This window comes from Trifolium pratense, linkage group LG7 (assembly GCF_020283565.1).
Source record: "Trifolium pratense cultivar HEN17-A07 linkage group LG7, ARS_RC_1.1, whole genome shotgun sequence".
NCBI classification, from domain to species: Eukaryota; Viridiplantae; Streptophyta; class Magnoliopsida; order Fabales; family Fabaceae; genus Trifolium; species Trifolium pratense.
This window is the reverse complement of record NC_060065.1, coordinates 21,349,639-21,376,255: the sequence shown is the minus strand read 5'-3', so window position 1 is coordinate 21,376,255 and position 26,617 is coordinate 21,349,639. Positions and strand designations below refer to the sequence as shown.

The following is a 26,617-nucleotide window of genomic DNA, read 5'->3' as shown; positions in this document are numbered from 1 at the left end:
ACTCACTAATCCACAAAATCCAAAACATCAAGCATATAACATCATTATAGACTTGAAAGCACAATTAGAATCATGCATCAACAATCACAACATAGAATTATGAGATCTTCATGTTTTTACTCATAAAACGCATAGCAATTTAAATGCCTAGTAATCATCTAGCACATGTTATAAACAAACATATAACAAACACATATCAGGACACATTAATATCCTACTCTTCTCACCATTTTGAAAATTAATTTTCACTCACTCAAAAGAAAATAACTCTTTATTTTCACCAAAATTTTCAAGAAATAATATTAGTTTTTAAAATTATTTCAAATCTTTACCACATGCAGTTTTATATCATGCCGGATCGTCACATGCAGTTTTACATCATGCCGGATCATCACATACAGTTTTACATCATGCCGGATCATCAACAATTAGCAAATAAGCATCAATCAACCAAGTTTAAACTACACAAAGGTTAAACACTAAGCATATACAACTATTATAAACATAGAAGTATAATACTCACACATCTACTCACAAGAAGAATGGATAATCTAATCCAATTCACATCACTCATAGTCCCTAAATGAACGACATAAGTGATTTCACAAAACAAACACAACAAAATTGTTAGACAAACACGACTGACACACAATACTCACTTGGTCTGACTGCACAGACCTGCTCTGATCGACACATAACCCACACAGTCTGAAGACGACCTGCTCTGATACCAATTGTAACACCCAAACCCATTATTTATATATTTCTACCTTTAGTAAAATCTTTTTCAAAATACGCAACGGAAAATCACATTTAATTTATTGAATATCGGTTCGAGTATTACACTCCTCTATCATGCATAATACTAATGTAATTAATTAGTAAAATAGTGTTTATACAAAATAATCATTTCTCAAAATGTATAGTTTTACAAATAAATATCGAAAATCATAAAGACCCTATAGTCTAAATACAACCCTTTCCCGTGTCACAATCAGAGCGGAGCTTCACCGACGACTCGACATCGAATACCACAAAATCCTGTAAAATCTGGACCCCCAACGGTCCAGCACATAACACATAAAAGAGAGTTAGATAACATACTCAAAATATACAAGTGTAAGTAAATGGTACTTAAACACTTCTTCACAAAAACATGCATAATCATACATTATACATATACATCACCATCATTCATGCATATTCATATATCATGCATATACTTCATTTATCACCTAATCAAACATCCACAAAATACACCAAACATATAGTTTCACGTCGTCTCGGACAATACCAAAACATCAACAAATACATTGTTCAGATTATGGTCATGACGGACCCTACGTTGTTCAATTTATAGTCATGACGGACTCTGCGTTGTTCAATTTATAGTCATGACGGACTCTGCGTTGTTCATTTTATAGTCATGACGGACTCTGCGTTGTTCATTTTATAGTCATGACGGACTCTGCGTTGTTCATTTTATAGTCATGACGGACTCTGCGTTGTTCACAAACGGATTAACAATCAACATTACCAAGTATGTGTCAAACATCATTTATCATAAATGCACACATAATCCCTAATGCAATCTAATGCTTCACATTCATGCTATGTCCTCTAGACACCTCTAATGCATGTGGTACCATCTTCTTTATCAGGGTATTTCACCTCCGATATCCTTCTTTATCAAACAATATAGTTCGATATCCTTCTTTATTGGACAAGCCAATATCCCTAAATATTCATGATGCATGCACTCAAACTCATGAATATATTCATCAACAATTTTGGCATATAGCCCGTCAACAATAACGTGGAACACTATCCAACGTCCGTCTTTATTAAGATAATCAATACCTTAATATCCGTCTTTATCGAATAACATAATTCGATATACTTCTTTATTAGAATAACATACTCTAATATCCTTCTTTATTAAGTTGATTAACACCTTAATATACTTCATTTATACTTCATACATGATTAACAATCAATATAAGCATCAACAAGCATCAACAAGCATCAACAATCATCAACAATCATGTAAGAATAAGACACTGATTCAAAACTACATGCAAAGGAAGATCACAGATGAAAAACTGGTGCAAACTGCAGTATTTACGCCCGGGGCGGAAATATTTACGCCTGGGGCGGAAAAACATCTGAAAGGCTGGCTGCTCACTGCTCTGCCGTTTCAGGCGGAAATTATTGGACAGCCTCTCATTGCAACGATCATAACTTGGGCTACGAAAGTCCAATGGAGACGCACATATACTCGTTGGAAAGCTAACAAACAGGGCTACAACTTTTATGTTGACCACTAAAACCAGTTCACAACGAAAAGAGGTCAAAATTGCACGTAAAGGTTCAGACCTCATAGATAACAATTTTCTACATTTCTCATTTCAAACTCTAAACTCTCAAGATTCTCATATAAACCATTTTTCATGTTATAAACCCCAAATAAGTTCATATTCAAGCAAAACAAACATATCTAAACACAAAAGGACGGTTCATTTCTCAGATCTACGCCATAAACATCGAAAAAGTAAAGATTGACACTTTTTCATCAAAACTCTCAAGAACACAAAGTTCTTGAGTTTAATCCATTAGAAAGCTCGTTTTAACCATTATTTCCGTTCATTAATCATGTTACAAGCATGTTAAACATATCAAGAACCTTAGGAACGATTTCCATCAAGAAAATCTGTTCTAAGCTAAAACGAAAATGGGGTGGAGGAAGTTCGGGTGAGGAGAAATCGACATTCTCCCCTTCCTCGAGTCACCCACGAATATGAAATCTACTCTCTTACCTGGATTCGAAGAAAACACGACGAAGATCTCGAATCCCTAGCTCTCCCCTTGCTCTAGCTCCCAAGATCTCCTCTTCTCCTCTCAAGAACACAAGAACCATGAGAAATGAATTTCTCTCTCTCTTCCTTGCCCTTAATGGGCGCCCCCTCACACACACTCAAGGCCCATTGGGCCTCAAGCCCAATTGGCTTGGCCCAATAACGCGTTAACTCACTCTACTCGCTTAATAACTAAAGTACTCGATAAATAACTCTAGTTATTAACTTAATTAAAATGCCACGTTAAATAAAATATTTTAACACATAAAAATAATAATATGAAAATTGGGTCGTTACAGCCAACATGCTAATAATTACAACTAAAGTATAGACTAGATGCAACTTCCAAGACCAAAGCACATCAAACCCTCCAAAACCTTTCAATTAACCTAAGCTACCCTAAGTACCATTACTCCACACTCAACTAAACACACAAACCGTCCAACATCCAAACACAAACATCTTCATCATCCAGCAAAAAGAACACCATGGAAAAACCAGATGCACCAAGTCCAACCAAAAAACGCACCATGCCAGAAAGCAAAGGAAAAACCAGTAACAGTAAGAGGGGAAAAGAATACGAAAACACTACTACAACTGAGAACATTACAACTGAGAAAATCAAAACTCACCAGCAAATCAACTCTACACAAGTCAGTGAGCAGTATTCTGAGACTACACAAAAGAACATCAAACATGAGATTATTTACATATCATCCAGGTATTTCTTATTGTGTACACACATGAAAAATGCTATCAACATTCATAAAGAAAGTTTCTTATTGATTCAACAAATTTCTAATGAAAGATCCTTCAACAAAATTATGATTTTTGTTTCATGAGCAATCATATTTGTTTAAGCTATATGAATCTATGCTGAATGTAAACCCTTTATATGACAAGTGCATTCAACATTAATAAACAAACAGTCTTTGGAGTTGTATGTGCATGTGTTTTTGAATCTATCGTGAATTTCAAAACATGTGTGAGTGTGTGTTATTTTATATGATATTCAACAAATGTGTATGTAAAGTTATCTGTGAAGTTCAATTTTTGAGTAGGTTTTGTTGTTCCAAATTATTTGTAAATAACTCTAACTGGAAATCCCTAAATAATCTTAGCTTTCACTGTTTTAGTTAATAATTCCATATTTTATATGTCAGTTACTTCATATTATATGATTTAATCCTTGTATATAACAATAAATAATTTTATTTTATTTTGTTTATATGGTTTGAATAGTCACCACACTACCACCCAAGGCTGGAATGACCAGGAAGATTCTGCAGATTGTGATTCAACAGCATCAACCCCTAAGCAACCAAAAGATAAGGCGACAAAAAAACAATACCCTGCCACAGAGAGAAGGGCATGCAAGAAAAAACTGTGTGACAACTTGGGATCAACTTTGGCACCGCCGAGACTGAAGGAAATCAAGGAGTGGACTGCAATGCTTGAATCTAAGCAATATAAGAAGATTAACAAAATTCTGTTCTGTCAGCCAGAAGAGCAGGATGACAATGATTTTCAAATAAACTACCATCCAAAGAGTTCGATGGGATATGAATTTTTCGATACCGGAGTTCCTATTCCTGAAGTAAGTGGTACTATATTGCTATTTTTAAACCTAATACATAACTTTCATTTAGTACTAATAAGAATCTTTGTTTCACATATTTTTTATTACAGTGGATGCCTGTGAAATTTAGGCCACTACCAAACATGAATCTGAATGATATTTGCTCTTACACCATTGCATACATCTTTATGAGCGACAACGAGCATAAACATGAGTATGTGTTTTTAATATATCTTGCTAAACCATTTATTTAGTCTATTTAATTTGAATTCAACTAACAATTCATAAATCTACCTGTTGCAGTGATGAGGTTCTGATTAAAACTTCAACAGATGTTTATGGGGACAGAAAAGCAATTAAGTCGTTGATGCCTAGGTGTAATGTGGACCAAGAGGTTATATTTTGATCTAACATTGTAAATTTTTTGGCTATACAAGGTGAAAGTGAATTAAAATTTGATCTAACATTGTTTTCATTTGGCTATACAGATAATCAATCTGGTTGTTGCACGAAGCAATTGGCTAATAGATTCGTTAGGAAAACATAAATCTGTTTGGTATTTGCCTACGTATTTTGCGGTAATTACATGACCAACACTGAATTATGTTACATTTACATTTACATTAGTTGAGTAATAAATACTGACTTAAACTACATTACTTTTTAAGCAATATGCTCTGGATAACAAATACAAGGCTGATTATATCAGGAGCAAATTTCAAGACAAGTACATGCCACCAAACTCTATAGTTTCAAAGGTGAGTTTCCTATAAAATCTGCTTAGTGTGTAGCAACACATGTTTGGTTGATTCAGACTTGAAAAATCTGTTCTAATGGGTAATATGATTTCTATAACTACAGATTTTTATTCCTATGAATGATGAGGGAGCACATTGGTTTTTGGTGGTTGTTGATTTTTCTGAAAGAAAAGTTTATTGGTTGGACTCTTTACCTTCAGATGAAAGATATCATCCTAGGCGTCATTCAATTATTAGATTGGTATGCATGTGATCTATACTTTGTTTTACATTCAAATTTATTTTTTGCTTTTTTAATTCAATTTTTATATTTACTATTGTGGCAGATTGTCAAGCTTGAGGAAATCCTGCTTCTTCCTTGTTTTGTTAATGTTGCTAATCTAATTGGTCATGATAACCTAATCACAAACTTCACCAAGATTGAACCTACGTGCCTCCCGCATCAGCGACCTGGATCGTAAGTATTCTTAACCCTTATCTCTATTAATGATTTTACTTAAACTACATATTAGTGTGATATTAATGCAGTTTTATCAATAATCATAGGAATGATTGTGGAGTGTGGGTTGCTAAATGGATGATTGAATGTCCATTCAATAGTAACTACGGAGGCATAACTGTAAGTTGAATTAATGTCATAATTATTTGTAAAACATATCCCATCTAAGTAAATTTCTAATTCCTTGTTCAAAAAAAAGTAAATTTCTAATTCATCCACTGTTTGTTTCATTATATGTAGGTTGCCACTGCCACAAGGATGAAGCTTGCTCTATATCTTTGTCATTCCTCTAATAATGTGTTGTTACAATCACTGTTGTCAAAGTCTGCTCAATATTGGGATGATATGCACAAGAAAAGGAAGGCTTTGGTTGATGTCTGAAGTTTGAAGTTTGGTTCTTACACTATGGGATGGAAGCTTTGGTTGATGTCTGAAGTTTGAAATTTTATTTTGGATATTTTGGTTTATTTTCTGTTTTTATTTTTGGTACTGTTACCTTAACCAGTGGGTTTGTATTTTGCACAATATGGTGGTCTTATATTTTGGATATTCTGTTTTATTCGGTTTGAAGTTTTATTTTGGATATTCTGGTGAATTTAGTTGACAGTGTTCTATTCTGGTGGATATTGTGGTTTATTCGGTTTTAGGATTTATTATATGTTTGTCTTAAGCTGTAGGTATCTCATGCTATTATCCAATTTCATGCTATATGTTTTACTTAAATACATGACATAACTATTTTGATTTATTTGTTTGTTTCATACAATTTTCAAAACATTATATATATATATATATATATATATATATATATATATATATATATATATATATATATATATATATATATATATATATATATATATATATATATGTTGGGAACATACCTCTTAGTTCTATGTCTATGTAAAATTGATATGAATCACATTCTCCTTCTTAACATTTTTGACTTCAAGTATAATCACCATGTTGAATGCATATTCATGTAACCTGTTTCAAATTGCAATAAAACTTAAGTTTCTGTAATTATCACCTAACAAACATACATTTAGCATTGTAACAAAATTTGGTATTGGAAATAGACATTTTCATGTATTTAATCAAAACTATTTAAAAATTGGATAATCAATATCAAAAATGTTATTGTCCAAAATTACACAACATTGTTCAATAAAAGTTGGATAATCTTCGTTTAAGTTACCAAAACTTATTAAAGTTACGCCTTTCTCATGATAACTTACAAAACTTATACATCTTTCACATCATGTACATTCAACAACCTTTAATTGGACTTGTGTGATCAGTTAATGTACATTGAGCAGATTACAAAAGTTGCATGTTTCTCATTACATGACATGAATAATACATTATGAATAGTTAACTTAAGCTTGGAGCAACCTTTAAAAGTTAATTGGAATTGTTTAAAAAATTTCATCTTTCTCATTACATTGCATAAATCATAGCTTATCAAAAATTAAGGTACATTGAACAGCCTCCAAAAGTTAATGTACCATGTTTTACTCAAGTAAAAAAGATTACAATATTCAATTTGAAAATTGTTACTGTACTACAGTTTAATGTAACACTGAGCATTAGCTAAAATATAGCACTGACTTCATATCATTAACTAGTGCTTATTCAACTCAAATACATATCACTAACTATAAACTTAACATTATAAAGCTTGATTTGTTTACTCTTCAAGCTCTTCTACATTGTCTGTTTTCCAGTTCAAACCTCTTAAACACAGGATTCCTTAACTGGGATCAGAGTGGATATATTACCATCCATTATTTAACTGAAGGAGATATGAACACTAATATCAGAATAGCACACTAATATCACATTCAAATTAACATAAGCACACTAATTAAGTGTGAATAACATCCCAGTCTAATTTCAACCCTAATCCCCAACTCAAATGACATCAAATTCATAATTATAAGATTTTGATAACACAGTATTCCTCAATTGGGATCAGAGTGAATATATTGTCATCCATTACTTAACTGCAGTATATATGAACAATAATTGATGCAATAATTCAGGAATATCACACTAATATCACAGTCAAATTCACAATAGCATACTTATTATTCCTATGAATCATACCAGTCTAATTTCACAATTAAAATGACTTACAAATCGTAATCCCCAATTCAAATGAAACCATAATTCCCAACCCATAAGTAACAGTATCAACATATACATTCAAAAATCAAATGAATTCAAATAAAATTGACAAGCAGAATTTAACAATTTGATAAATACAAAACCAAATCCCCAATTCCAAATGGATGGTTTATGCAGTAAGAATTCAAAGCAACTTCAATTAAAAATGCAACCCTAATCCCCAATTCGATCGTTTCAGGGTAACAATTTGAATCAACTTCAATTAACGTTGTAAACCCTAAATCGATAATTTCAGAGGCTAAAATATATATACGAACAATTACCTGTGAAGTACACTACGATGCTTTGAACAATAGAACAATCTTGCACTGAAAATAGTTTTTGGGTGAACACAGATACGAATTATGCTTTAGTTTTTGGCGAATTACAAATAACCAGGAACACAGATACGACATTGGGTGAAAAATCGATAATGCTTTAGTTGGATATCAATGAAATGAAACGAATGAAAACAAAGTCTGAGAGAGGCATAAGACGATGGATGACGAAGATTAAGACGAAGAAGAAGAAGGGATGAACAATCGAAGAAGGAGAAGAAGGGATGAACAATCGAAGAAGGATAAGGTCGAAGAAGGATGAACAATCGAAGAAGGAGAAGGACGAAGAAGGATGAACAAAATGGAGAACAAGTGGGAATTTGGGATTTAGGGTTTTCACTCTCAATTTTAATTTGTTCAAATAATAATGTTAAAAATAATAATTTGTTCAATTTTATTGTAAATGATTTATGATTTTAAATTGAAATTAAAAATGTTTTTGATTTGTATTTTTAATTTGATGGAGGACTCATATGCAATAAATAAAAGTTTATTAAGAAAAAAGAGACTCACCATGGACCTTAGTTGATGTGGCAATTAAATTGAATTCTATTGGTTAAAAGTTTGGAATGCACCCATACATTCCAAAGCTGGAATGCACCATAGAAGCTCCCTAGATTATGTTCAGTTTTATAGGTCGGTACTGTGAATGCATGCAGTGAGAATATTTTTTACCATATGGGTAAAAGTTAGCTATTAAGATTTGAATTTAGAAAACGTCTTTCTGATTAAGATTAGATGATGATGAACTATTGACTCCAATTTTAAATTTTATATTAAAATAAGTTTTTGATTCTATAAATATTTTGAATTTTATAAGAGACAATGATAAGGTCAGTTATGTTAGAAGACAAGCCAATCAGGTAGCTCATGACTTAGTTTAGGCAGCTCGTTTTAATGCTAGTCACCAATTATTTTATTTTTTTTTGGTTTATAACTCTCTGGTTCATAGGGAAAATGAGTCCTAGTATTCCAGAGTTCGGCCGCGAGGTAAGTAAAGTCTGACCAAGAAATTGTTCCACCCAGGAATCGAACCCAGATTCTTCCGAAATCCGTCCTTTTTGGTGAAGCTCACTAACCACTTGAGCCCAATGACTTGGTTTAGTCACCAAATCTTTGATTATTGTCCTCCTTGTATTGAAATTACAATCATGAATGAAATGCACTAAGTGTGCTTTTGTGAAAAAAATATTTTGAATTTTATTTTTAATCTTTATAAAAAATTTCAACAATTTATGGTCCTCAAATATTTTCTATCATAATTTTAAATTTTTGATCCTATTTTTAATCAAACTCTTATATGCTTTCATATTTTTTAATAGTTTTTTGTTTTCAATTTTATAATATTATAATAACATCTCTCATAAAAATTTAGAATTTGTTAACATAAGATTAATTATTTATTGATTTTTATATGCAAAAAACTAAAAAAAATTATATTTAATTTATCTCTTATTAAAAAAAATTTAAATTTTGCAAGAGAGATTCATATAATGTACTAAACATGATCGTGAAAAAATTTAAAATTTAAAATTTAAAATGATATGCACAAGTTGAATAAAAAATAGCGACAAAAAACCATGATAGGAAATATTTCAGGGACCAGAAGTTTCTAGAAAATTTTATGGGGACTGAAAACGAAATTTGAGATATTTATAAGGATAAAAAACATATTTAACCCTTAATTTTTTTTTTTTTTAAATAAATAAATGGTGGAGTTGTGGACCGCATTGAAAAACGGAATTGGATCACCTCCTTCCGTGTAGCCTATTCATTTTATGAGTGAAGAGAGAAAAACTTAAAATTAAAAATAAAGAATTTAGATGAAAGAGGGAAATGATGAGAGAGATAGATACATAAAGAGCAGTAGAGAAGGCAGGAGGGAAGTGCAACAGCAGAGGATCCTGATCCGTGAAAAACTGACTAGAGAGAATCCAAGTCCGCATGCAGCAGTGACCGCACTAAATCCATATCTACTTCGAAAAGATCATAGATAATATATCTTAAGTGTTCAAAAGACCAAGCATAATAGTACAAATGTCGGGAAATGCCAGTTTGGATCCTCTCCTGCCTTAATATATTTTGTCATCTCTCCCCCTTAATTTAGAAAAATAGTGTTATGAAGAGAGGAACAACATCAGAGATCCAATATTTGTACTAAGATCCGAAACCGGAAAATGTATACAACCGAAATCCCATTATTCAACATAGAAATCCATACTACTAATAAACAAATAACAGCTGACCATTCTTTTGCCCCATGACTTTGTCTCATTCAACACTTTACTTTAACTTTCTCTGTTCCACTACAGATAAATAAACACAACACAAACAATCTCATTTCACAACAACCCTGTCATGTTGAATGATCAAATACCTTCAACAAGTCATAGCAGAGAACATAACAATGATTATTATGATGAAGGAGACACAGAAATAAGAGAAATCCATGCCTTAACCCCACCTCATCATCCTCATCCAAGACAACAACTACACAGTCACCAATCATCTTTAGTTTCTGTAGCTAATACAGAACTTGCTTCAAGTGAGAATTTCACAAGTATAAGTAGAGAATTCAGTGCTTTGGTTTTAGCAGGTTCAAGTATTGATCATAACAATATAAGTCCACTGATGAGTAATATTACTAATTACAACAATGAAAGAGAAGGTAACAATAGTAGAAGAAGCTTTAACAATTTCTTGAGGATTAGAGAAGATGAATTGATGGAAGAGACAAACCCTTTGGCTATTGTGGCTGATAATAACCCTTTAGAGATGGTTCCATCAACATCATCTTCTTCGGGAACTATCAATGGTCATCATCAGAGTGAAGTGTCTGTTCAGAGGGTGAAGAAAGAAGAGGTTGAATCAAAGATAGCTGCATGGCAGAACGCTAAGGTTGCTAAGGTTAATAACAGATTCAAAAGGGAAGATGCTGTGATCAATGGTTGGGAGAATGAACAGGTTCAGAAAGCTAATTCATGGTTGAAGAAAGTTGAGGTATATATGATTTGCATGATTAGTTTGTTGTCATTTGCATGTTTTCACGACTTTGGGGGGTGATTGTGCAAATTTTTTACTTCTTTTTCTGTGTTTTTATGTTTTGCTATTAATCATCTGGTTCCTAAGGAAAGAGGCCCGATAATCCAGAGTTCGACGGCGAGGTAAGTAAGATATAGCCAAAAAAATTTACTGCCAGGAATGGAAGGGTTCTCCCGAACATTTAGTCCTATAGAGAGCTCGGTAACCATTTGAATCTAATGGATTGATTGTGTTTTTATGTTGTTATATGGTTAGTGGGTTAATAATTTTGATTAGCTGGTTTGAATTTTTGTTGACATGATGCTTGTTTGCAATTATTACTCTCCAGAATAAAAAAGTTATCTTGATATAAGCTGATCATTGATTCAATCAATTTGTTAACAACTAATTAATTAACCATTAGTTTCTTGGTCTTCAGAAAAATGGTTATTTTTGAATGAGGTTGACATGTTAAGGACTAGGAAATGTTTATACTATTGAATGAAGGATCTATATATTTTAATGAAATTGGTGATAGTTTTGGAACATAGGAAAGAATATTAGTTCTTCTATATGCAAAATTATGAAAGTTTGAATGAAAGTCTATAGACTCTAGAAAATTTGTTTGTTATTTTTCTATTTCCTTTGAATTTTGATCTGTGTGTGGTGTGTTAGCTTAAAATCTAAGTCATTCAGTTTGAAAGATTTGTTATTTGAAAAGTTGAATTAGGACATGAGCTTTTTCTTGCTTGGTGTTAGGGAGTTCATACTAGTTTGAAGCTTCAATGTGATTCACCTGCAAACTAAGTATGAGCCAAGAAAATATTTATGGGTGATGTAATAAGGGTTTGGAATTTTACATTGAATGAGATAAGGTCCGAAATAAATTTTATATAAATGTGAAGTGTTTCTTATTTTACAAGTCGCTTTTGTATGTTTGACTTACGTTGTTCAACCCAAATTTTTAATATAGTAACGGAGAATATCCAAGCTATTTTATACAAGCCAACTCGAATTCTAAAAATAAGCTTAAATTTGTGAATGAAGTGCTATGGTCTGTATCCACTGCATTTATTAATAAGCTACTTTATCAAGTGGTCTAATAAATGATTTGATTTTCATGCTAGTTTCCTTTTGCAATGTCCAATCTGTCTTATTGTAATGACAATTTTGTCCATTGTGAACCAATGCATTATTTGTTCAGAGGAAGTTGGAGGAGAAAAGAGCAAAAGCATTGGAGAAAATGCAAAATGATGTAGCAAAAGCTCATAGGAAAGCACAAGAGAGAAGGGCATCTGCAGAGTCTAAAAGGGGTACTAAAATTGCAAGGGTTCTTGAGATTGCCAACCTTATGAGAGCTGTTGGAAGAGCTCCTTCCAAAAGATCCTTCTTTTAATATCCTAGCTATAAAGTACGGATACTCTTCAGATCAGACATATTTCAGAGTCGGATGCGCATCGATGTCCAACACTGACATATGAATTATATTGAATTATGTCATTTTCTCAAATTATAATCAGTGTCAATGTGTCATCGTATCCGGTGTGTCCATATCTGTGTCTGTGCTTCATAGATATTTTTCAATCTCATTTGAATCACATTTCTTAACAAAATAGACCATATGAGAGCCCCTTTTCCTTTTAAATTAATTATCTTAAGGGTTAATGAGGGCTTGCAGTGAGTGCAGTAGCATAATTAATATTATGAACAAAAAAGAAATATGTTGTAAATATTATTATCAAATTAAACCAATTGGAGTGTTTTTGAGTGATGTATTACAATGTGTGTTTGTGTGTTAGAATCTGGTTATATATTATACTATTTTGGTTTTGTACATTAATCTATTGCATTTATATTGTAATTAGTTGGCTTCCACAATGCATTGCCAGCACGTAACTGATACTATATGTCCAACATTTAATGCACTGTTGGTTATAATATTAGATTTTGGACTACCACACTGACCCTCCATATATCTATACCTAATCAGTTTTTTAATTATAATAATATAATAAAATTAAAAAATCCCATTACAGAAGAAAGATATAATTGTTTCTTTATGAGAAAATATCTTGCAAACCATGCCAAAACTTTAGGAATATCATAATTTTGGCTTTGACATAACATGGGTCTCACTCTAATTTTGATTTCTTATTATCACAATTTTCACGCATTTAGTCAGTTTGCAGCTCGAAGTCGTTTGAAATCAATTGCAGTCATGTGATTTTTTATCCAACGACTTCGAGCTGCTAACTACTTGAAAGTTGTACGGACAAACAATATGGATTCGTTGCAACTTGCAAGAGCATAATAATCACTTACCTCAAACTGTGGAGATGCTATAGTATATTTCCTTTCATTCCTTAGGTTAACACCAAGCTGTGAAGCAACTAGTCGGCTAGGAAACAAGTTTCTCATCAATGGAAAGATTATACATCTTGACAACTTAATTAAAAGATGAGAGTGTTCAACTTTTGCACCGAAATTGCGCATGAATTTGCTATCACCTTCAAAGTAACTAAAAATATGCAATCTTTTCAAATAAAAAGCAAGGACTAAAGTTAAAAATAGTGGATAGTATTTTTAGTTTTCTTTAGTGTGTTTGTATTTGAACCGTGAATCTTAGTAGAAGGCATTATCAACATGGGGCCAAATTATCAACAAAGCTAAATGTTTAGTTTGATAAATTCATTACTAGCCAAAATGAGAAGATTTTTTGTCAAAAAATATTAACACAACATGCAATCAAATCACATGTCCCCTTTGTCCAACCAAAAAATGGCACATCATAAAAGTTTTCTTGTTTTTTATTTTAACATTTTCTCTTTATACTATTGGTTCTTTTTGTGTCATCTTTTCATTAGAATATCAACAAAGGGGACACACAAAACTAGGAGATATGAATTTAATCTTCAAGTGTCATTCTTAAAGTTGATACTTCTCCTATGGTGGATTTGGTACACATTATATTTTCAACATCGAGATTTTTAGACACTTCAATAATTAACACAATTTGAGGTTCTTGTTTGATTTGCAAAAGGTAAGTACCAGACAAACAATACAAACTTTTAAGATATTGAACAATTTGTTGTGTTGTACGTTGTTTAATGGACAAAATATTATTTTAGTATTTTACACAACTTGTACTTGCGACAAAAAATTGTCATGTGGATTAGTGAGGGACATTGTAATTAATCTAGGCCGTCTGATTTTCAATAGATGGTTGAGATCTTTTTACACTATAAAACTGGGATTAAAATATGAACCTTCCGCCATTAAAAAAAAAAATGAACCTTCCAATCTAAAATCAACGGCAAAGGATGTCTCTGTGTCTGTCAAGTAATCTGTTATTCCTGCAATATAAGAATTATCAGCATATTACCACTCAACAAACAAGTATTCTTTTATCTATCTTACAAGGCTTCAGAGATATTTCCACTTAGGGTCTCTTTGGTAAAAATAAGCTATAAGCTAGCTGATAGCTGATAAGCTAGCTGATAGCTGAAAAGCTAGCTTATAGCTGATAGCTGAAAAGCTAGCTTATTGAAATTAAAGTGTTTGGTAAAATTAGCTTTTAAAGTGGTTATTAAATATAAAATTACATAATTGATAGTGGGTAGTTTATTTTTTAGAGTGAGTAGTTATTAAATTAAAGGATAAATATGGAATAAAGTGTAAAAAGCTATAAGCTATAAGCTCAAATGCTACTTGAAATAGCATCTGAAAAAAAGCTATAAGCTAGTACAAAAAGCTTGTTACCAAACACCTCTAATTTTTTGAAACAAGCTTATAAGCTCATATAATAAGCTATAAGCTAGCTTATTTGTGTTACCAAACAGAGCCTTACTCAATCGCAGAGTAGTGCTCAATCATAAGTCTTTGGATATAGATATCCTGCTTGACCTAAAAGATTGATCATACAAGAGTAGTGCTCAATCACAGGTCTGATCCCAAACATAGTTTCCATATCGTTGAATAAGCATGACCCAATTTCACATAACCCGGAATAACAACAACATGCTTGGAGAACAGCTAAGATTGTGTCGGGATTAAATCACTTTTTCCTCATATCGTCAATAAGGGAAAGAATGGTGTTTCCATTACTGTGGAGAGTGTATGCAGAAATTAAGGCATTCCAAGTCACCTGGTCACGAATTCGTACAAGTAAATATCTCATAAACATCCTAAACAATGCCACATTTAGCAAACATAGTAACTATCGCATTTCCTATAGCAGTATGTATCATCTTCAAGTCCAGCCTTTATAGGGTAAGCACGAAGACTCTTTCCAGCTACTATGCACACTTCATTTTTAGACAAACTAAGAAGCCGGGAAAATGTCACTTGATCCGGTTAACACCATTGATTCTTAGTTTGCTGAAAAACACTGTAGTATATTCTTCATCTCTTATTTCTGAATTCAAGTATCCAACTAGGATGGCATTAAATGAAGTTATAGTTTTATTTGTTATCCTGTCACCGTTGCTGACTTCAAAGTTCTGCATTTAGCATACAAATCAAGCAAAGCAAGGCCACTGTTTTTTTCCGGAACATGACCATTTACTTTAAGTCCATGAATTTGAAGCCCAAAAGTACAAATTATTGCACTCTAAACATACATCAAGTAATATATCAAAGCAACAAGAATCAAGTGGCACATCACTCTGAAGCATATTTAAGAAAAACTCGGGCTCTATTACAAAAACCGTTCTTTAACAAATGCTGGTAGAACTTTGGACCAAGAAATCATAGACTTCTCATCCATTTCAAACATACACTCTTTAAGCTTCTTTAACCATTCCATGTTGCCCATACATTGTAATTAAAGCATTTCCAAGAGATGTTACACACATAAAACCATACTGCACCACCATCCCATGTAGTTGTTTCACTATCCAAAGTCTTATACTTAAATGACACACACAGATCAAATTCGTAAAGGTATAGTCACTAGGGTTCACTCTAGAGTTTATCATATCTACAATGACCTTAAATGCCTTATCTCCCAAACCTACCTTGCCATATTCTAAAATCATATAAATTAAGAACTGAGCATCTTTAACGACTGAACAGTTTCTCTGCAAAACCCAATTGGCCACTTCTGGAGTACATAGAAACCAGTGAAGTGGCCACAAGAATATTCTCATGAACTTCATTTTTTAAGCATGAACCTGCTAAGCAAAACCGCGATCTTCAGGGAATCTACATTTTCTTTTTTTGAAGAAGCAGGGAATCTATATTTATGCAGAACTACAGAGCAAGTCTGCTCATTGAAAACCTCTCCAAGAAAGCACATATAACATGCAACATGAGACACAAGTTCAAGATTACCATTTATCGAATATCCCTTCATAAGGGTAGTCCAAGTGATTGTGTTCCTAACAAGCATTTCATCAAACACCCTCTGTGCAATACCCATTTTCTTAAATTTGAGTAATGGTTCAAAAAGATTGTTACCAGCATATTTAAGTCACATTTACAAGCAGAATTATTAAGAGAGTCATGAATTGCCCGAGTAATTGAAGAAGCTACGGCCAACCATGAAGAAGAAAGTTTTGTTAACATGTTGAAACAGCACAATGTTGAGAATATTGGCTGTGTGGAATTTGAGGCTTTGTGTTTGCTTATGAAAAGTGGAGTGGAAGGCATTATTACGAGGTTGAAGGAGGTGTAAGGAGTAAGGAGAAGAAGGAAGTGTTGAGGTTGGAACAAGTGTTTGAGACAATGCTCCAACTATTGGGCCCAACTGTTGGAAATTTTTTCCCTCTCACCCCTATATTTCACCTTTCACCCCTACGAATCTAATTGAATTGACTATCTTACCCTTCTGTATAAACTAAAATCAATAATTATTTTTTCACCACCTTTCACTAAAATCTATTCCGATTTGCAAAAATAAAATTCACAAAAATTGACAAACTGAAACACTCTTGTTTCGGTATACAATTTCTAAATTGAAATTCGTAAAAATTAACAAACTGGAACATTTTATATGAGTGTTTAGTGATTAAAATAAAATCATTGGAATTATGATGCGGTGAGATAAAAAAGTAATTGGGTTTGAAAGATACTATAAAATATATTACCTCACTTTTAAAATATAGGGCATTTTAAAGTGTGACTTCTCATGTCTACGATTGCTTGACACTTATCTGAATTTGCCTTTATCCCCCTGTTCGTCAACATAAAATCTAGTAATTTTTCAAATTGAACTCTAAAAGAGTACTTGGTTGGACTTGGATTCAGTATCATATTGTACTTCCTAACTGATCCCAGATTTTCTTCAAGATCTTGATCATGACGATCTTATGTCTTAGTTTTCACCACCATGTTGTCAATACACATTTCCAAGTTTCTTCCAATATGTTCCGAGAAAACACGATCCACCAGACACTGATATGTGGCATCAACGTTATTAAATCTATACCACATTATCTTGTAGTAAAAGTTGCTTGTGTTCGTCATGAATGTCGTGTTCTGCTCATCTAAAGAGTTCATCTTGATCTAGTTATACCCTAAATATGTGTCTATGAAACTCAAAGTTTTATACCCTGAAGCACCGTCTATGAGCATGTCTATTGTTGTAAGGGTGTCATTCTCCTATGATGAAGATTGTGCTCGTACCATAGTTTTAGTTATAATGTGGTCAGGAAATCTACTTGCATATGGTCCCATAGTGAGTACTAAATGTTCTTGTTAGAATTACTTAGGATGATATCTAGTCGACGGTGTGTCGAGCTCAATTCTTAAGTTTTTATGTGTGTGGTTAAAAAGTGAATGAATCTTCTTCTTCATCTTTCATACGAGGGTAGTAGGTTTTCCCACTCCCCCATTATCTGTTGTGGTAACCATTTTTGCTTTTGTGTCCCTAGGGACGGATCCAAAAATTTTAGCTAATGGGGGCGAAAATCATATACATCATATACAATTTTTTTTTTAACACAAAAATGCATCGATATACTGTAATTGTTATTTGATTTCTCAAAGAAATAATAAAATGGTAAGTAAAACAATTTAAATGAAAGATAAACCAAGAAAAAAGTGGCTATACTAAAACTTGGCTTCCCTTTGATGTATGGGTATATATATTAAGAAAATAATTGGAGATTGCAAAACTATATCTAACATGCAAGCCAATATTCCTCAGCTACTTGCTTCAAACAAACATCATATCCTCATCTCCAAAGTTTAAACATCATGACACTAACGTTATTTGTCAATTCAAAACCCCGACTTTTTTTAGTAAAGTAGTCTAATGACTAGAAATTCTACTCTTAAAGTGAATAAGTAGAACATCTGAAGTTCGAACTCCGACCCCTACATATAAAATGTGATGTCCCTTACCAACTGAATTAAATTCGGAAAGACTATTTTTGGTTTTCTTATAATATGATTATATATCCTAAAAACATTCTAATATCATTATTATATATTAAAGCATTTATGATAATAGAGTCTCACAATCAATTATATCACACCTCTCCAATCTATAGTCTCAAGCTCAGTGAGGGCAGTACTTAATCTTTAATTGGTACAAAAGTAAAATTATTAAATATTTATTAGATAAATTATTAGATAGAGTGGGGGCAGCTGCCCCCAATATGTTACACTTAAATCCGTCCTTGTGTGTCCCTCCTTTCCTAATGACAACCCCATTAGCTTAGATTATCTTGGCATATAGGCTCGCATGGTATCAAGGGAATATCACGGTCCAATCACACAACAATAAATTTTAAAATCATTTTGCAAAGTCACTGTGCAATCCTTGAACGCAAATGAATCTTCTCCTTCCATTAAAAGGGAGAGAAAGATCGAAAAAATATTAGAGAGAATAAGACATAGAAGAAAAATTGATGGAAATGGTGAAGAATGGAGAGAAAAACATAGAACACTACATGAAAAAGATACAAATACCCGATCTAAATCCTTGCATTAAGTAGAGTCTATTTTAGTCACCCAAATTACTTTCTCTTCAAAAACCAAACACTCCTTAAAGACACTTCTCACTAGCTCTAACACGTCATGTCCAAAACACTTAAGGATTATTTAAATTTACTTATTTTTGACTTTGAGAAAAATATCTATGAAAATAAATAAATTTTATGTTAATTTATAAAAAATTTCATAAACTAAAATTGCATCTTTATAAATTGATTTCTTATAAACTACTTTAACAAAATTATAATAATACATAACACTTATATATTTACATAAATTAGAAACAATTCATTCAAACATATCCTTAATCTAGATTCCAAAGATATACTTTTCAAATCTGTCAACCTATAAATTTAACCACAAGATTACTACTACTAAATTACAAAAACAATAAAATGAGTGTTGAGGATAAGATTAGCCGTCACATTAACCCCTTAATAACATCAATGGTAAGAAACTTTAGATGATGTGGAAGAAAGAAAACCGTACACAAAACCATTTCGGACGAAACCTAGTTGATTAATTACTTCCCACACAGTACAATATCCAAGTATCGTATCCATTTCTATACCACTAGTATATTTCATTTCAAACTCAACGAACCATATATACACACTAAATTAATTCATAGCCTCACACTCTCTCATTTCCTCAATCCCTCATCTTTCTCTCTTTTCTGTGTAATAAGCTATTACACAGTTAGTGAGAGTAAAGTGTGAAGGAAAATGGAGAAAATGGCACTCACTTCTCAAAACACTTTATTATTCTCATCTACATCACTTCCTAAAAACTCTTCTTCACCGCTTTTCTTTTCTAAACACCGTAACAAACTCTTTGGACTTTCCTTATCTTCTTCCAAACCTACCCTTCGAATTGCTTCAAGGAATAATAACATTAACCCTATCAAATGTTCTGTTTCTGAAGTCACTGAGCCTATAACTGGTAATTAATTACTTAATTAATTAATTAATTCACATTCTATTCATTTTAGTTAGTTTTATTTAATTAATTAATTTATTTATTGATTGAATTTGTTGGTTCATATTTGTCCCTTAGAGGAGAAGAGGAAATTAATGAGAAGAGCAGATATTAGAAATATTGCAATTGTTGCTCATGTTGATCATGGAAAAACAACTCTTGTTGATGCTATGCTCAAACAAACTAAGGTATCAATTTCACAAATATAGTTTACAGTTTGTTTATAAAGTCATTTTTTACCGGTCCCGTAAGTATAGCTCAGATGGTAAAAGGATTCAGGGACATTTGATATGCTGGGTTGCAGGTTTGAACCTGGAATTCCCCACTTCTCAGTACTTAGGCCCTGTTTGGATAAATAACTTCTTTGCAGCTTATAGCATAAGCGCTTATCATGATAAGCACTTATGGATAAGATTACATAGCTATATTTATAACATCGGATTAAATTAAATTAAATTAAATTGTTTTTTATATGTTATAACTTAAGTCATTCTCATAAGCTATCTTGGAGAAACCATTAAAATAAGCTGAAAAAAGCCCTAGTGTGTGAGTTTTGCTGCCAGTGTGAGGTTGAACCCATAACATAATTCGCCACTTCTCAGTACTTGGTGTGTGAATTTTGCTGCTGGTGTATAATTTCCCACTTCTCAGTACTTAGTGTGAGTTTTGCTGCAAGGTTCTTTAGAATTGAAAAAAAATTTCTTTTTTCCATGAGATTGATTTCTATGTGATGAAAACTTTGTTTTGTTGTTATTATAAACATAAGATAATGTAGATTTTATTTGTTAGTTTATTTATTTGGGAGAGGTAGATGATTTTGTTGATGATGTGATATTGGCTTTTGTGTAGGTGTTTCGTGATAATCAAACTGTACAAGAAAGGATAATGGACTCTAATGATTTGGAGCGCGAAAGAGGAATCACTATACTGAGTAAAAATACTTCTGTGACTTATAAAGATGCCAAGATTAATATAATTGATACTCCTGGTCACTCTGATTTCGGTGGTGAAGTTGAGCGCATATTGAATATGGTCGAAGGAATCCTTCTAGTGGTACTTACTCTAACTCCTTTTCCAATTCACTGAAGATCCAGTGTCGCTTAAAATGTGGCTTCCTGTAATATATATGTTTTTCAAGCTTCTCTTTGTTCGTGTAGGTAGATTCTGTTGAAGGGCCAATGCCGCAGACAAGATTTGTCTTAAAGAAGGCTTTAGAGTTTGGTCATGCAGTTGTTGTAGTTGTGAATAAAATAGACAGGTCTTCTGCTCGCCCTGAGTTTGTCGTCAATTCTACTTTTGAACTCTTCATTGAACTAAATGCAACAGATGAACAGGTATGCTTGTGATATAACTCAATTAGTTTGTTTTCTGTGTTTTACAAATTGGGTTCATACATGGAATTGGAAATCTGTCAGTAGTCAGTTTACTGTGTTTTCTTTATTCACAATGATCTGTGGGAAAGGTATACAGTCATTAAGATTTCAAATGTTAGCTGGTAAATACAAACATATCAGCTGTGTTTGAGTTTTAAAGGATTGTAGTTGTTTTAGTATATGTAATTTTTTCTGTTTTTGCAGTGTGACTTTCAGGTAATATATGCAAGTGGTATAAAAGGGAAAGCAGGGTTGTCTCCTGAAAATCTGGCAGAGGACCTTGGGCCATTGTTTGAAACCATCATGAGATGTATCCCTGGACCACGTATTGATAAAGATGGCTCACTCCAAATGCTTGTTAGTAGCTGTTTATCATATTGCTTCTTGGTCTTTTATTTCAATTATTCTCTTGATTTTATTTTGTCTATATAATAGTAACTGGTAATTATTATGTGCTCTTACTAATTTACTACCACATTGGAAACATAAATAACAGAAGCAGTTGAAAATCTTTTCCATTTGATTCAGCTGAGGCAAAATATGTATGACAATCATGTCTAATTTCTACTTAACTTGGATTTGATGATTCCATTTCGTTATAGACACGACCATTTATGAAGTTTGTAGGAAATGCTTTGTAGTCCATTATAGTTTTAATAAACCATAACAAAATTTGAAACACCAATAAACTCTCAAGTTTCATTTTTAAACATCATGATTTGAACCAAATTATGTGAAGTGATATACATGACCTAATTTGTAGTCTTATCGTATACTTAATTTATCAACTAGGTGACAAGTACCGAGTATGAGGGACATAAAGGGCGTATAGCAATTGGGCGCTTGGAAGCTGGAGTTTTAGAAAAAGGGATGGAGGTCAAGGTTGGTATTCCTTGTCCGTTAATTTTATTGTTTAATTTCTGAATTCCTCCCAGGTAATAATACTTCACTAATTGCTCAGGTATGCACTTCAGAAGATTCATGTAGATATGCAAGAGTTAGCGAGCTTTATGTATATGAAAAATTCTTTAGGGTCCCTGCAGATAGGGTGGAGGCTGGTGATATATGTGCAGTATGTGGAATTTCTGATATTCAGGTAAAGGTTTAGGGTTTTAGATGAAGTGCATAATCTTTTCTTTAAGCAACCTTATAATAGCGATTTCAACTCAGATTGGGGAGACAATTGCGGATAAATTGACTGGGAAGGCACTACCTTCCATCAAAGTGGAAGAACCAACAGTGAAAATGGCTTTCGCCATTAACACTTCACCTTTTGTCGGTCGTGAGGTATGTATATAGAATAATATTTTATTTCTTCCAAAAGCAGTCTTCTATTTGTATCTTTTACGCTGTTGATATTCTGATGCCTTTTTTGTTGGACACAATGGTTGCTATTAGATTCACCTTCCTTTGTAATTTTTAAAGTTGTTTCACAGTTATGTAATAAGAGACCATCTAAAACATATTTTGTACTTTCCAGGGAAAGTATGTTACCAGTAGGAATTTAAGGGACAGGCTTTATCGTGAACTTGAGCGAAATCTGGCTATGAAGGTTGAAGATGGTGAAACAGCCGATACATTCATTGTCAGTGGGCGTGGAACTCTGCATATCACTATACTCATTGAAAATATGTAAGTGTGTTTGTGTGTGAGTATTCTATTTCTTGTGATAATCCAATTTATTCAAATAATTTTGCAATCTTCAGGCGAAGGGAAGGATATGAATTCATGGTTGGACCTCCCAAAGTTATCAACAAGAAGGTGAACGACAAAGTGTTGGAGCCATACGAGGTAAATTTCCAATCAAATTTTTATTGTTATTTAAATATAATGTCAAACATTGCCCATGGCGGATATCAGTGGTGGATTTTTGAGAAACTGATATGGCCATTTTGTGAAAGATGGCAGCACGGCGCCATATGTCGGATTTTTGGCTCTCCGCTATGGTCCGCCATCGATAACATTGAAAATAACTGGACGCGACTCAGTCATTTAACAGATGCTCATTCCTATTTACTTTTGTATAGAACTGACGTTTAATTATTGAATTGTGTCATTAAAAGTATAAGAGGGATCTATGTTATGGCCTTTACAGTATTTTCTATAACCACTTTCCTAAAAGTTAGCTTGTACTTTGAGAATCAACATTATTGGTTATACAAATATATTAAGATGATGTTATATAAGAAATGCAAGGCTTTGCAAGTGCAAGGTAAGGTTTCCTACAATAAATTCACAATGGGTCTAACTATTCCCATGACCTTGCCACAGTCATAAATTTATGGTTCTGGGTTCCCCTTTTTCTAAGTGTCTATTCATTTTTTTGAATTGAGCTAGGATATTACAATGAAATGCAGGAACTTGTTCTTTTTTATGCAATTAAATATTGGGATTGTTAGTTAAAGCTTTTATGTCATTCAAAAGCTTTTTCGTTATGATAGACCGAGTTTTCTCCAAAAACGTTCGAGTCCCTTCACACTTTTCATACATATTTTAATTTGTGGAATGGTTTCAGATTGCAACTGTGGAGGTACCGGAAGAGCACATGGGAGCGGTTGTTGAACTTCTTGGCAAGAGACGAGGGCAAATGTTTGATATGCAAGGAGTTGGGTATGTAAATTGCTTTTCTTCTATTTTTATTGTGAATTTGTGATATATTTTACCAATTACCATTATTGTTAGGATGTCTTAGTCCTGTGGTGGTTTTGTGTATTTTGTGGTTATGTATTTTGTATTGATATACCTGTATCCTTATCCTTCTAGAAGTGCTTCTTTCCCATTTCGTAAAGAAAAATATAGAAGAAAGGCTGCATTTCTGATGTCCATACAATGTTATGTCCGTCCAATACCCAAACTTGTATCTGTGTGTCATAAATGCTCCTAGGTTCTCACATACGCATTGTTTGTATTTTATCAAAATCTAAGATGTTGATCTTTTTTATGTATTATTATTTAAATGATTATCAAATTCCCTCTCTAAATTACAGTTCCTCCTACAGTTTAGAAGATTTTAACGGCTAAATTAATATAGCATTCTGTTTGATGATTTCAATATTTATTCCTGGTAGATCGGAGGGAACTACACTAGTCAAATATAAGATCCCAACCCGTGGTCTACTTGGATTGAGGAATGCAATTTTAACTGCTTCCCGAGGGACAGCTATTCTAAACACTGTCTTTGATTGCTATGGTCCTTGGGCCGGTGATATGAGCACTCGGGATTTAGGGTCGCTGGTAATGTTACACTTATATTACTGTTTTCAGTTCTTTTGACTGCCATTGTTTCATCCATTGATTAATGATATGTGCCGGAATACCAGGTTGCTTTTGAGGGTGGAACTAGTACTTCTTATGCAATCGCAAGTTCACAGGAGAGGGGGCAAATGTTTATTGCTCCCGGAACTGAAGTGTATAAAGGTCAAATTATTGGCATCCATCAACGCCCTGGGGACTTGGCCTTGAATGTTTGCAAGAAAAAAGCTGCAACAAACATTCGTTCCAACAAGGAACAATCAGGTGAGAAGTAGCTCCGAATTAACATGTTATGTGAAATACACAAATTGAAATTAGAGGTGGTTTGATGCAATTTACGGTTCCTTAAAGCAGGTTTTAGTTGACTTCAACTAATATAATCTTTTAATTAATTAAATGTTTTTTTTACCATTATTTTAATCCCAAGCTATTTTGTTTGCAACTATTCTAGACTCTAGAGCTCTTCTCTTTATAAATTTCCAATTTATTATCATATAATAATAGTTTAAAATTGATGTTCTTGCAAATTATTAGTTTACCATCTGCAAGTGTAAAGATACATGGCAATTCATTTTATGGAGTATTGTGTAATTACGTCTACGGATTTATACAAAGCTGTTGAATGGCCATTTCAGATTATGGCATGTTTTGAATCCTAGGTTAACATCATTTTATAAGCTGAATCTTGGTTCAATATTTTGCAAGTCCAATATTTATTAGAAAAAATTGCATCTACGGTCCTTTAAGTTATGTGTTTGTACCACTTAGGTCCTTTACGTTCTTTCTGTCCACAGATAGGTTCTTTATGTTTCAAAATGTTTGCACCGTTCACTTTTTTCGAGTTTCTGTTAAATAAAAACCTCTAACATCTTCAACTGAATAGAAATTTTTTTCAGTAAAGCAAGTCAGAAAACTTTACATTCACTCATATATGTAGTAGGCTAATATTTGATAAAATTTTAATTTTCCTTACTCCCTTGTGCAGTGATTCTTGATACACCATTGGATTACAGTCTGGATGACTGCATTGAATACATCCAAGAAGATGAACTAGTAGAGATCACCCCCCAAAGTATAAGAATGAGCAAGAATCCAAAACTTGCAAAGAAAGGAAGGTAGATTTCCACTGTGATTCTATGAAGCAGTAGCTTGCAGATGTTTTATAAGGCAACTCTGCTGAAACTGCAGAACTTCACTACGGTTTTATGCAATGTCGCATATATTTTTGTCTGAAACTGAAGAATAATATAGGAGTTGGCAGAAAGCCATATTCATTATAGCAATTGTTCACAGTTGATTTTAGAGGATAAAATTACACTGAATTTTGATTACATGTTTTGTAAAGTCCATATTTATTGACAGGAAGGAACATCAAAATACTAATTGTTCATGATATGATTATTGGTTGATGATTATATGATGTTCAATAAGCTCACCAGTCTTCATATACTATTGATGCTGTTTTTCTTTTTTGTGTTTTAATCCTTCAGTACTTGGGAGAAAAGTATTCTAGTAATGCGAAATTTGGTCGAGTGGTAAGTAAAATTGACTCAAAATTGTTTTGGCACATGTTATGCGGAGTGTTAACTCATCTACTGACTTGCACATTATTCATAATCCTAAATTTAAGTAATTTTAATTTGGAAAATTCTAATGAGTGTTCCTGCAGCACTCTTTAGTCTTTAAGCATCTTAAATAGTAAGTTTTTATGAAATTTACCTACTCGATTAAAATTAGATAACCATCAATGTTGCACTTGACAAGACCACTACTAGGCTTCTTTCAGTTGTGATTAACATCCAATTGTGTTGCTCTATTGCTTCCCCCTATTGCAACTTGAACTGCACACCATTCATT

At 32.8% G+C, this 26,617-nt stretch overlaps 2 protein-coding genes across 3 annotated transcripts; both read left to right on the top strand.

Annotated features, from left to right (window-relative positions):
- The first annotated feature begins 10,228 nt into the window (after nucleotides 1-10,228).
- LOC123900047 (remorin 4.2-like) lies at nucleotides 10,229-13,059 on the top strand. 2 transcript variants are annotated; one of them, XM_045951348.1, is made up of 3 exons: nucleotides 10,229-11,198; nucleotides 11,328-11,362; nucleotides 12,424-13,059. In XM_045951348.1, exons 1-3 carry the CDS (start codon nucleotides 10,557-10,559, stop codon nucleotides 12,476-12,478), a joined length of 732 nt encoding a protein of 243 aa, XP_045807304.1. In that variant the 5' UTR covers nucleotides 10,229-10,556; the 3' UTR covers nucleotides 12,479-13,059. The 2 variants fall into 2 exon arrangements, with proteins under 2 accessions (XP_045807304.1, XP_045807303.1); XM_045951347.1 differs by lacking the exon at nucleotides 11,328-11,362 and having other exon boundaries at nucleotides 10,293-11,198.
- Nucleotides 13,060-19,577: 6,518 nt separating this feature from the next.
- Nucleotides 19,578-26,190, top strand: LOC123900046 (putative elongation factor TypA-like SVR3, chloroplastic). The gene is made up of 14 exons (XM_045951346.1): nucleotides 19,578-20,099; nucleotides 20,214-20,323; nucleotides 20,985-21,188; nucleotides 21,293-21,469; nucleotides 21,713-21,865; nucleotides 22,301-22,390; nucleotides 22,470-22,604; nucleotides 22,679-22,795; nucleotides 22,989-23,140; nucleotides 23,215-23,299; nucleotides 24,024-24,118; nucleotides 24,577-24,742; nucleotides 24,829-25,024; nucleotides 25,746-26,190. Exons 1-14 carry the CDS (start codon nucleotides 19,883-19,885, stop codon nucleotides 25,877-25,879), a joined length of 2,031 nt encoding a protein of 676 aa, XP_045807302.1. The 5' UTR covers nucleotides 19,578-19,882; the 3' UTR covers nucleotides 25,880-26,190.
- Nucleotides 26,191-26,617: the final 427 nt, after the last annotated feature.

Excerpts from the sequence above, each read along its gene's own strand:
- LOC123900047 (XM_045951347.1), top strand. The coding sequence starts at position 10,557 with ATGTTGAATGATCAAATACCTTCAACAAGTCATAGCAGAGAACATAAC. Across the intron at positions 11,199-12,423 it reads CATGGTTGAAGAAAGTTGAG|AGGAAGTTGGAGGAGAAAAG; the intron begins GTATATATGATT and ends TTATTTGTTCAG.
- LOC123900046 (XM_045951346.1), top strand. The coding sequence starts at position 19,883 with ATGGAGAAAATGGCACTCACTTCTCAAAACACTTTATTATTCTCATCT. Across the intron at positions 20,100-20,213 it reads AGTCACTGAGCCTATAACTG|AGGAGAAGAGGAAATTAATG; the intron begins GTAATTAATTAC and ends TTTGTCCCTTAG. Across the intron at positions 22,391-22,469 it reads AAAAAGGGATGGAGGTCAAG|GTATGCACTTCAGAAGATTC; the intron begins GTTGGTATTCCT and ends CTAATTGCTCAG.